Raw genomic sequence first — 12,105 nt, forward strand, 5'->3', positions numbered from 1 at the left:
TTTTTTTTAAAGATTTTATTTATTTATTTGTCAGAGAGAGAGAGAGAGGGAGAGAGAGCAAGCACAGGCAGACAGAATGGCAGGCAGAGGCAGAGGGAGAAGCAGGCACCCCGATGAGCAAGGAGCCCGATGTGGGACTCGATCCCAGGACGCTGGGATCATGACCCGAGCCGAAGGCAGCTGCTTAACCAACTGAGCCACCCAGGCGTCCCAACACCCTGGGTTTTAATAAGGATTCTATGTTAACATAGTACTGTTACTTAAAAAAATAGAACTAATGGTGTGTTCTGTATTGTACTATATGATGCCAACAAAGCACTCTCTGTTTTTAATCTCATTAGAGATTCAGTTGTGGAGATTCTTTTTGAACAAGATAATGAAGAGAAATCAGTTGCCACTTTAATACTGGATTCCCTTATACAGGTATTTTGTATTTTGATTTTGGAGAAAGTTTCAATTTAGGACTACAGCCCTTTAGAGAAAAAAAAAATTTCTTCAAGATTTATCTATTAGAGAGAGAGAGTATGGGGGAGGGGTAAAGGGAGAGAGTCTTAAGCAGATGCTACACTGAGTGGGGAGCCTGATGCCAGGCCCAGTCTCAATGCTAATATCACAACCTGAGCTGAAGTGAAGAGTTGGATGCTTAACTGACTGCGCCACCCAGACGCCCTGAGGAAAAAAAGAAATTTAAGTAATCTCTACACCTCACGTGGGGCTTGAATTCACAATCCCATAATCAAGAGTCACATACCCTACTGACTGAGATAGCCGGGCAACCTGAGAAAATTTTTACATGTTATTTTCTGTATTTGTATTTTATTTTTTATTTTTAAATGAAGTTTGTTTTTTTTTTTTTTAGATTTTACTTATTTATTTGACAGAGAGAGAGCACAAATAGGCAGAGCAGCAAGCAGAGGGAGAAGCAGGCTCTCCACTGAGCAGGGAGCCTGATGCAGGACTTGATCCCAGGACTTTGGGATCATGACCTGAGCCAAAGACAGCCACTTAACTGACTGAGCCATCCAGGCGCCCTATTTTTTACTTTTAAAAATTTAATTTATTTATTTGGTGGAGAGAGCACAGGTAGGGGCAACAATAGGCTGAGGGAGAGGGAGAATCAGGCTCCTCGCTGAGCAGGGAGCCCGATATGGAACTCGATTCCAGGACCCTGAGATCATGACCTGAGCCCAAGGCAGGTGCGTAACTGACTGAGCCACCCAGGGGCCCCTGTATTTATATTTTAACCACTGGTTAAAATTTTTAGTTTTTATGTTAAATTTTACAGTTACCGGGTTTTATTTTGGCACTGAAATAGGGTATTTACATTTCAGACTCAGGGATAAGTAGGGCTATCCTGCATTATTTCTGTAGCAACAATATCAGATTTTTATTTTGTACCTAATATAGCTTATAGTTTCTTTAAATGCAGGTTTGTATAGTATTGAATTTTAAATTCCATAGGGTATATTATAGTATGTTTCTTTTGTTTAATGACTATGGAATCACAGAACTCTATGTGAAATGCCATCGCTTTGGAAGATATTGTCTACCTCTGGCAGCTCTACTCAGGCTTTTATGAAAAACATAGCATCAGTGAAAGACTTCAACATTCTAATTTTTAGCACTGATATAGAAACATAATTTTTCTAAGAATGTTCTCTTCCCACTGGGCAACTGGCTGTGAATATATTACTGTGACGCTATCAACTTAGGAAAATTAAGTTTCTACATACTATCCTTACTGAAAAAAGAAGTAATGTTATTTTTTTTCTCATGTTCTTCTGAGTCAACTGAGTCATTCTACCCTGAAAATGAGAATATTCACATATAACTACCATACACCCTGTCGAATTTTAAATTCTATACTGTTAGATTTTTAAAATCTTTGGAGTTCTATATTGAGAATATGGCAGTATTATCATAGTTATATTTGCTACATGAAAAACTCCCTTGTTAAAGAAATCTTGCTGTGCCTTTTTTTAAATAGTAATGATCACCTATTTAATTTGTAATATATAATCTGTATATTTTCTTGAATCCAATCAAGCATTATTTATACAGTTAAAAATAAACTCTTTTTTTTTTCTTTCTCTTTAATAACAGTGTCCAATAGACACCAGAAAGCAACTGGCAGAGAATTTGGTAGTCATAGGTGGCACATCTATGTTGCCAGGATTTCTCCACAGATTGCTTGCAGAAATAAGGTATTTGGTAGAAAAACCAAAATACAACAAAGCACTTGGCACCAAGACATTCCGAATTCATACTCCACCTGCAAAGGCTAATTGTGTGGCCTGGTTGGGAGGTAAGAATTTAGTTTTTAAAATATAATGATTATGTGGTAATTGGTCCCTAACTGGTATTGTTTTTTTTTTTTTTTTTTTTTAAGATTTTATTTTTTTGACAGACAGAGATCACAAGTAGGCAGAGAGGCAGGCAGAGAGAGAGGAAGGGAAGCAGGCTCCCTGCTGAGCGGAGAGCCCGATGCGGGACTCGATCCCAGGACCCTGAGATCATGACCTGAGCCCAAGGCAGCGGCTTAACCCACTGAGCCACCCAGGCGCCCCCTAACTGGTATTGTTAATGGATATGTTAGAATAGATGATTCAGTCTTAAAAATTGCTCACTTAACAAACTAATAGAACTATTAAATAATTTTCTTTGAGCACTGACTTTTCCTTAAGTTATTGTCAGAAATATATACCTATTTCTCTTGGCATTTGCACTTTAATTTTTTATGTAAACTTCTAGTTAAAGTAATTTCTCATAATAGTGATTGATAGCTGTGCATTTATTCCAGTATACTACCATTGCTCATAACATTTGTTTTAATTCCTTCTAAAGGTAATTTGTGAGACATATATGAGCATTGATATCTTTATTTTATAATTACATTTTATTTTGTGACTGAGTTGATTGAATGATAATTCATAGGAAATGATAGGCTCATTGAAATAAGGAAATAGCCTGTATATATAAAGAGACTATATATATAGAGGGAAAGAGACTCTATACATAGAGAGAGAGAGAAAGAGAAGGAGACTACTTTGAAGATATACATATATAGGAAGAGAGGGAGGGAGAGAGCGATACTACTTTGAAGAGAAAAACAATCATGGCTGTGTATATTTATGTATGTTCTAATATGTGTTTTATAATGCACTTGTAGCTAATAGGTATCTTGATCATTAGAAAAAGTATTGAGATTTTAAATGAATATTTCTTGTAGAATTTGGTTAAAATGTTATTTTGATCTAGGACAAACGGATTAAGTTACCAGATTATTTTTTAAAGACTGCTTTGTGGGTCTTTGTAAAGTCTTCTGCATAGACTTGGGTGGCTTTATAATGATGCTTATTGGGTTTTACAGTACTGTTTTATTTATTGGCATACAATCTTAAAGTTGTGGCAAAGAAAACCACACATTATTTACTGTATTTACACAGAATTGAAAGTAGTTTCCACCACTGTCTACCTCACATGCTTTTAGACACAGTAATGCTTATTAGCATTTTCACTATAATCTGCTATAGGCCATTTAAGTTACTTTCAACATAGGAATTGTGGTTTACTCTGTTATTAAAAATAAAAGATACAAAACAACTACAAGCACTTTGAGGAGTATGAGTATGTTTCACCTGTACATAAACTTTTCTGGTAAAAGTTTTCATCTTGACTATAAAAATATTTTTTACCACACAGGAGCTATTTTTGGAGCACTACAGGACATACTTGGGAGCCGTTCAGTTTCAAAGGAGTATTATAATCAGACAGGCCGTATACCTGATTGGTGTTCTCTTAATAACCCACCTTTGGAAATGATGTTTGATGTCGGGAAAGCTCAGCCACCGCTGATGAAGAGAGCATTTTCCACTGAGAAATAAAAATTTGATTGAAATTCAACTTTGCTTTGTGTCAAGTATCTAATCAATTATAAGCAAATTATACAAAGTATATAGGATGCTGTTAGAGGTAACTTTATGGAAGTGAAAGCTTTCTGTAGTTACTTTGCATTAATATTTAATTCTTTTGACTGTTGTTTCTCTTGTGTAGTAGTAAAACAGTAACTGATGCTTATGAAATTTGTTGTATTTATATCAATAAAATATAGTAAAGCAGTTTAATTTTGGAAGTTTGTTACATGGTTTAGTTTCCAAAAAGAGTAAAAACATTGTCCCTCCACAATTCACATCATCTGCCCTGAGTATTAGAGAATCCATCTGTTTAATTATTTTTAGCAGTTATTTCATTTAAAGAATAAATAATGTTAACCATTACTAGGTATTTCAAATATTAACATGGGTCTCTTTCTTCAAATCCTTGTTTTGGTATTTATGTGTGCATGTGAGAATGCTACTTTTCCAGGAATATATTTGACCCTTTGGACTGAGAATGTTCAGTAGATTAGTTAAACATTTGTTAAGCAAAGTATGGAAATGTTCACTTTCTAACTTTACAGTGTCTTTATGAATAATTCTGCATTTCTAAGAAGAAAGGTGTTTCATTTTTATGCAAAGGTATTTCATTTTATGTATTTTTATGAAACTGCTTTATAAACATGTATTCATAATGTTTTTAATCTCTTGTGCTTTTTATCTTCTCATGATAGAGGTTCTTGGAAATAGGTACTTAGTCAGTGTTTGATTTTTATTTTTGTTTGTTCTTCATTTGTTTTTAACAAACTACCTCTTACTGAAATATTGCTGGTTTTATTCTTCCCAGATGCCTGTGAAAATGGGTACACCTGTTCCTGAAGAATGTACTCATATTTCTGAAGACAGAGTAGGAATTGATACATTTTCTGGACTGTATAACCTGTGTCCATTCTTACACATGGTTTAATCATTTTGATTGTCCTTTTGGGTCCTTCCTAGTTTTGCCATATACTTTATGTGTGAAAATACCAGCACCCACTAACACTTGAAAGAGCTGGTTCCTGGCATTAAGAATAGGAAAGAATGGGGCGCCTGGGTGGCTCAGTGGGTTAAGCCGCTGCCTTCGGCTCAGGTCATGATCTCAGGGTCCTGGGATCGAGCCCTGCATCGGGCTCTGCTCAGCAGGGAGCCTGCTTCCTCCTCTCTCTCTGCCTGCTTGTGATCTCTCTCTGTCAAATAAATAAATAAAATCTTTAAAAAAAAAAAAAGAATAGGAAAGAATTTAAGGGGGTGGAGAAGAACTGTGTGTGTGTGTGTGTGTGTGTGTGTGTTTAAAAATATATCTATAAAATTAAAAATAAAAATAAAAATACTTCCAGCGGGGTGCCCGCTGACTTAGTTATACATCCGCCTTTGGCTCAGGTCATGATCCCAAGGTCCTGGGATCGAGCCCCACATTGGGCTCTCTGCTCACGGGGGAGTCTGCTTCCTGCTCTCACTCTTCCTCTGTGCTCTCTCTCTCTCTCAAGTAAGTAAATAAAATCTTTTAAAAAATTAAAACTAAGGGGCGCCTGGGTGGCTCAGTGTGTTAAAGCCTCTGCCTTCAGCTTGGGTCATGATCTCAGGGTCCTGGGATCCAGCTCTGCATTGAGCCCTATGTGGGGGAGCCTACTTCCTTCTCTCTCTCTGCCTGCCTCTCTGCCTACTTGTGATCGTTCTCTGTGTCAAATAAATAAATAAAATCTTTTTTAAAATATTAAAATTAAAAAATAATTAAAAATAATGCTAGCTCTAATTTGTTACCATATACTACTACTTTAGTAGCACAAGAATAAGATTCATTCAGTATTTGACTGCTCTTTGTATAGTGTAGTTTCAGACACTAAATGCTACAACAGTAAGACTTACCTTTACCTTTAGGTGGTTTTCAGATTAATAGACGTGGCTAGTACACAGCTGATGATACAGACAGGATGTGGTGGCAGCGTAAGGACATCAGTTACTTGTTATTGATGTAGATAATTCTTTTTTTATGTAAATAATATTTTTTTAATTCAATTAGCCACTGTGTAGTACATCATTAGTTTCAGATGTAGAGTTCAGTAATTCATGAGTTGTGTATAACACCCTGTGCTGATCACAACACGTGCCCTCCTTAAGGCCCATCACCCAATTACCCCACTGCCACCCCCCCACCACACCTCCTGATGTAGTTAATTCTGACCAGGGAGTTGAAGAAAGCTTTGTAGAGAAGGCTTTTACCCTTGTTCCTGAAGGATAAGTAGAATTTTAATAATTGGAGTTATTCCAATCTATATGAACTGAATTCTCTGCACAAAATCTTAACATGTTTGGCACTGGGATGAAGCATTGCTAATTATAATTTAGGATTAGGTAATGAAGAACTTGAAGACTCTATTAAATATAAAGCAGTGAATAAAACTTTGAAAGATCACTTCTGCCATCCAGTTTCCTAACATATTCATTCCAAAAAGTAAGGTTCTTTAATCCTTTGGACCTGCCACTCTTCCACAGCACCCTTTCCCTTAAAGTAGTCATCTTTCCCATAAGCACATATCTATAACTGATGCACCTTCTGATCATTTCAATACAGGTTTTATCTTTTCTGGAATATAAGCTCCATAAGAATGAAGTCCCTTTATTTCTTAACTTTGAAAGCTCTCAGTGGACTTGCCAGGAGTAGGTGTATCATTGGTTGTCAATAGGATGGATTCACTAATAACATTACCTTTTTGTAGTAAATGTGATTTTAAAATTTCTTTATGAATTTTTTATGAATATGAATTATGAGAAGTTTTTCATCACTGAATAATATGAAAAAGATCTCTGACTGAAACAGCTTTATAGGTAGGTAGCTATAAAGTGACAGACACCTGTTGGCTGAGGTTAAGTAATGGAGCCCTCTGTTAGGGGTTGAATTGTGTGCTGCAGAAAGATACGTTGAAGTCCTAACCTCCAATACCTGTGAATATGGTCTTACTTGGAAAAGAGTCTTTGCAGATATAATCAAATTAAGATAAGGTCATTATGGTAGACCCTAACCTGTTATGACTGGTATTCTTGTGAGGGGAATGTCATGTGAGACTGGTACACAGGAAGGAAACAGGAAATAACCAAGGTGGAAATGGGAGTTCTGCAGCTACAAGCCAGGAAGCACCAAGGATTGCTGGTGACACCAGAAACAAGCATACAACGTTCTTCAAGAGAGCCTTTGAGAGCATGACTCTGTACACTTTGATTTCAAGCTTCCAGCATCCAGAACGGTGAGACAATACATTCACATTGTTTTAAGGCACCCAGTTTGTGGTACTTTGTTAGAGCAGCCCAAGGGAACTAATACACCCTACTTAATTCACCAGTTCAGCATGTATTTACTGAACATCTGCCAGTCACTAGTTTAGGTGCTTGAGATACATTAACGAGCAAAGACAAAAATCTGCCATTCCAAAGGCTGGAGAAAGTGAAGAAACATACTAACAGTAAGTCAGAAAATAACATGGGAAAAACGGTGTCAGGTAAAGTAGATGGAGGGATAGTTGATGATGAGAACAGTGGTTAGGGTGGGGCTCATTTATACTTGAACAAAGAAGTTAGGCAAGTGTGACTTAAATACAGTTGGTCTCTGCCCCTGGTTCCTGACACAGAGCTCTAAAACGCTTGTAATTTCCTGTGTGACCAGGATGTTAGGAGCATCTTACACAGAAATCCCAACTCCCTTGGAATTTCTTGGGCAATAGGAGTGTCTTTTTTTCTAATGAGACAATTCCTGATGGGCTCCTAGATCACTTCAGGATGAGATCTGTTCACCAGAAAGACCCAAGCCACAGTGAGAACTTTTGCACATGCTCACACACCCTGTCTTCTAGGGAGAGGGGAGGGATAGGAAATTGAGTTAATAATCATGCCTACCTGGTGAAACCTCCATTGAAAATCCCTAACCTACAGGGTTTGGAGGGTTCCCAGGATGGTGAACACGTTCCAGGCACTGAGAGGATGATGTGCCAGAAGACAGCATAGGAGGTCTGTGCTTCCCCGTACCTTGCCTCGTGCACCGCTTCCATATGGCTGTTCTGAGTTGTATCCATAATAAACAAGGAGTAGGTAAACTTTTTCTGAGTCCTGCGAGCCATTCTAGGAAATAATCAACCTGAAGAAGAGGATTATGGGAATCCCTAATTTATAACCATTTGGTCAGACGTGCAGGAGGCCTGGGATTGCTGTTGTGGACTCAGAAAATCCACTTTAGGCAAACTGGTCACTGTCCAACTGCAAACAGCAAACATCCTCCTCTTGCGAAATGAGTGACTTTACCAATCTCAGCTTTATCCTTCCTTTGGTTTACTCTTCCTATTAAATAAGTTTTACTGAGATCGTAGAACTGCCCTTGCTTTTGAGAACACCCAATCCAGAAGGGGCATTCACTTGTTAGGGCTCCCCAACCCCCGCAAAATCACCCAAGTAAAGCCCAGACCCTATAATAGGTTCTTTCTAACACCCTCTTAAACAGACACCCCACGTCCCTCTATGCGGTGTGTAATAAACCAAACTTGTTCAACCACAGGCGTGGATTTTGGGTCTCTTTTGAAAGGTATGGGGACAAATGGTGAGCTGCATGCAGAGAAATAGAATGGTAACCGCCTGCGGGAAAATTAGGTCAAAGTCTGTGTTCTGTTTTAAGATAAAGAAATAACGGCACGTTTGTTGAAGGAAAGGAGAGAGAAAAAATGGTCGTTTCGTGGTAGGAAAGCCTGTGGATAACATGCGGAGGGAATAGGCACCGGTGCTTCAGCAGCAGTTGGCTTCGGTTAGGAGCCGGGACCGTCCCCCTCCTGGCCGGGTCCGCGAGCGCCAGGGACGCGCGGCGAGCGTCCTCAGTTTGGTCGCGTCAACCTTCTCACTGTGGAGCAGAGAAGGCGGAAGTCCTGCCTCCCCTCGGTACGTAATTGCCTCCGAAAATTCACATCCCCCTTCTCTTGTGCCTCTGTGGCAAAGAGCCTCACCTTTAACAGAATACTAACCTCCCGATTTCCATCCAGTTGGATGGCTCGATCCCAAATACGGTCCCAGGAGCAGTGGAAGAAAATTCGATGTATGCACCGTCCGTAGAGCCGACCACAGAAAGAAATGTTTCTCACGATGTTTTTATTTCCTCGCCCGCCTCCCGCCCCTTTCCTCAGGACACGTCCTAGATCGAGAGGAAGAAAAAGTAAAAGACACATGAAAGGAAGACAGCTTTTCCATAGGATCTCTTAGTTCTTGAAAAGTTGCCAAAATTGGGGCTCATAATTTTGTTCTGACAAAAGCAAAAACTGCCCTTTACTAACAACTATGCCAGTATGCATAGTAACACAGAAAACCAGTCTCAACTTTAAACCTTACGGGGTTCTCTGTGCTTTAAGGAGGTGGCTGAGGAGGCAACGCGGAAGAGAAACGCTTGCTTTCGAGTGCGCAAGGGTGAGACCTGTTTCGTTTGTAAAATGAAGTCTTTTTTCCATAGAGTTGGTTAATGTTGAAAGTATTTGTATTAGTTGGGTTTAAAGAACTCTCCTTGGTTATAATGCTTTGGAGAAAGCCTAAAATGTTTAAAGGAAAATAAAAAAGGAACTCGCCCAACGTGGGGCTCGAACCCACGACCCTGGGATTAAGAGTCCCATGCTCTACCGACTGAGCTAGCCGGGCGCCTAGGAGATGTGCGCGTTTTTCTTTCTCTTGATGAGTACTCAACTACGGTTGGTTTTTTTTTTTTTTTTTTTTTTTTTTTTTGTTTGTTTTTTTTCTTTCCATTGTTTTTTACTTGTAAAAGAATTTTGTGACATATTAAATAGGCACTTCCGAATTATTTTAAAGAATCCTCTAAAACATTTCTTTAATTGTTCCTAGATTTATTATTTTAAAAACAATTTTTAAATTTATTTTGATTGAGCATGAGAGAGTAAGAGAGCACGAGAGTTGGGAAGGTCAGAGGGGGAAGTAGACTCCTGCTGAGCACGGAGCCAGTTGCCGGACTCCATCGTCTGACTCCAGAGCCATGACCTGAGCCGAAGGCAGCCGCTTAACCACCTGAGCCACCCAGGCGCCCTAAATTTAATATTTAAAAAAATTTTTTTAGATTTAATAATTTTTATTGCGTGTGTATCCCAAGACAACTGAAAACTTATGCAAGTCTATATTATTACAGAGTCAATGAATCTTTTTCCTTAAGTATTTTAAAATATTTACTGCCCAATGTGTTATTTTCTTTACAGAAATACTTATTAAGGCTATCGAGTTTCTATCAAAAGGCAAATTGGGTTCCCACAATTTGGGGGGCAACATTAGAAAACAAAGTCCAACCTCTATGACGTTAGTTTCACTGAAGAACCGTAGTGCTTAGCTATTTTTCCCTTAATAAGATCTAGTCAAGGAGAGCTAAATTGAGGAAGCAGATTCTGGTTCAATTAAAACAAGGTCTCTTTCCGGTAACTGCCTGACAATGGAGACAGGACTCTCAAGAGGTTGTTATTACTACCTCAAATGACAGAAGCTGGGATCAAAGAATTATAGAGTCACTGAATCCTGTGGTAAAGAATATTAATTCTAAGACAAAAAGAGAGAAGAACTGATTTTGACCAAATTTTGGAAAGTTGAGACAATGGAATAATCTCCCATGGAAATATACCTATTCAGAGATACTAGTGAACTTCTTTGATAAGGGACTCTGTAAATCTCTGTGATGGGGGCAATCTAAAGCCTAAATGTATTTAACAAGAATAACAAAGAATTCTTAAAGTTCAGTATTTAGAAATTAAACACATTGATCATCACATTTTCTAAGCTACTTAATTGAAAAAATATTAAGGTATGGCATAAAATAATATTATACATTTAAATTACTCAATGAATGCCTAGGATTTAAATAAAATATTTTAAAATTCTAGATTTATTAAAATATTAAAATGCAATTATTCATTAACAGTTTTTTTCTTGCAATTGCCAACTCTAGTTTATTTTTATAAGTTGGCAGAATGTACCTGGGAAATTAATCTGTATTTATTTGTATTTTCAACTCATTTATTAAGTACTTACCATATAAAATAACTGTGTTATGTATTCCGATAGAAATATAAAACAGATTCTGAAAACCTTAAAATGCTCACCACCCTATAAAATATGGGCAAATTACATACCAATTTTATATGCACTATTCCAAAAGTAATTTGGAGTAACTTAATTAAGCAAACAAATCCATACCCACACCTTTTAAGTTTCCCAATGAATCAGGCAAATAATCAAGAACCTGAGACCACATTCAATGCACTCTTCTAAGATACAAGATAGATACATCAACAGGCCAGCTCCCAAATAGGCAATTCATCTGATAAATTCAGAAAGAGCTCCAAATTCTTTTCTTTTTTTAAGAGTTTATTTCTTTATTTGACAGAAACAGACACAGGAGAGAGTGAACACAAGCAGGGGGAGTGGGAGAGGGAGAAGCACGCCTCCCACTGAGCAGGGAGCCCAGTGCCGTCCTGGATCCCAGGACCCTGGGATCATGACCTGAGTGGAAGGCAGACACTTAAGGGACTAAGCCACCCAGGGGCCCAAGAGCTCCAAATTCTTAATTAATGAATAAATAGTAGGGACTAGGCACTCAAATAACGTTTATCATACACAAGTAGTACAGTTAGTTAAAGTTTAACTGAACCCCTAACCAAGTTTGGAGTATTTATAGTTTACCTTCAAGATGAATCCACCAAAGACAATAAATATTCTTTTGCTTTCTTCAGCACTTTATTGGCCTACGCTGATCAAAATACTCTCGTTAAAACTCCTCATGAAAAAACTGCAACTAGAATATTTCAATGAGAGGTAAATTAAATGGCTTGTCTTCCAAGTAAATTCAAATCTTTTATCCATTTATTCATGAATAAAAACTAACCATTAATTATAATGCTTCATTAGCAGGGAGAAGCATCTGAAACTCTTTCTTCTCCCTTTTTTTCTACATTCAATATTTCAGCAAGCCCTACATATCTAAAATCCACCTACACATTCCATCTTCCGTGGGATTAGAAAATCACCATTTGGCAAGCATCATAATAATCCATTCAAATGGGAATCATCAGATACAAGTATCAGTGGGTGAAGGATTGAGGAGTAGCAGGATGTTTACAAGGATAGTCTCAAAGTATTTCTTCATAAGATATATATTAATTACAAAGGGCAAAAT

The 12,105-nt window shown here is 37.8% G+C and overlaps 1 protein-coding gene and 1 non-coding gene across 2 annotated transcripts in view; one reads left to right on the forward strand and one right to left on the reverse strand.

Moving 5' to 3' along the window:
* Window positions 1–4,119, forward strand: part of LOC111160254 (actin related protein 10 homolog) — a 35,570-nt gene extending 31,451 nt beyond the window's left edge. The window contains exons 11-13 of the mRNA XM_022523185.1: window positions 342–423; window positions 2,104–2,305; window positions 3,703–4,119. Coding sequence (XP_022378893.1) covers window positions 342–423; window positions 2,104–2,305; window positions 3,703–3,884 — 466 coding nt within the window. The 3' untranslated portion in view covers window positions 3,885–4,119. The remainder of the gene's footprint in view (window positions 1–341; window positions 424–2,103; window positions 2,306–3,702) is intronic.
* Window positions 4,120–9,502: 5,383 nt separating this feature from the next.
* On the reverse strand, window positions 9,503–9,575 carry TRNAK-CUU. Its single transcript has one exon. It is a non-coding gene; the product is annotated as a tRNA-Lys (tRNA).
* Between the last annotated feature and the right edge of the window lie 2,530 nt (window positions 9,576–12,105).

This window comes from Enhydra lutris, unplaced genomic scaffold (assembly GCF_002288905.1).
Source record: "Enhydra lutris kenyoni isolate GAN:26980312 unplaced genomic scaffold, ASM228890v2 scaffoldscaffold4, whole genome shotgun sequence".
Classification (NCBI taxonomy): domain Eukaryota; kingdom Metazoa; phylum Chordata; class Mammalia; order Carnivora; family Mustelidae; genus Enhydra; species Enhydra lutris.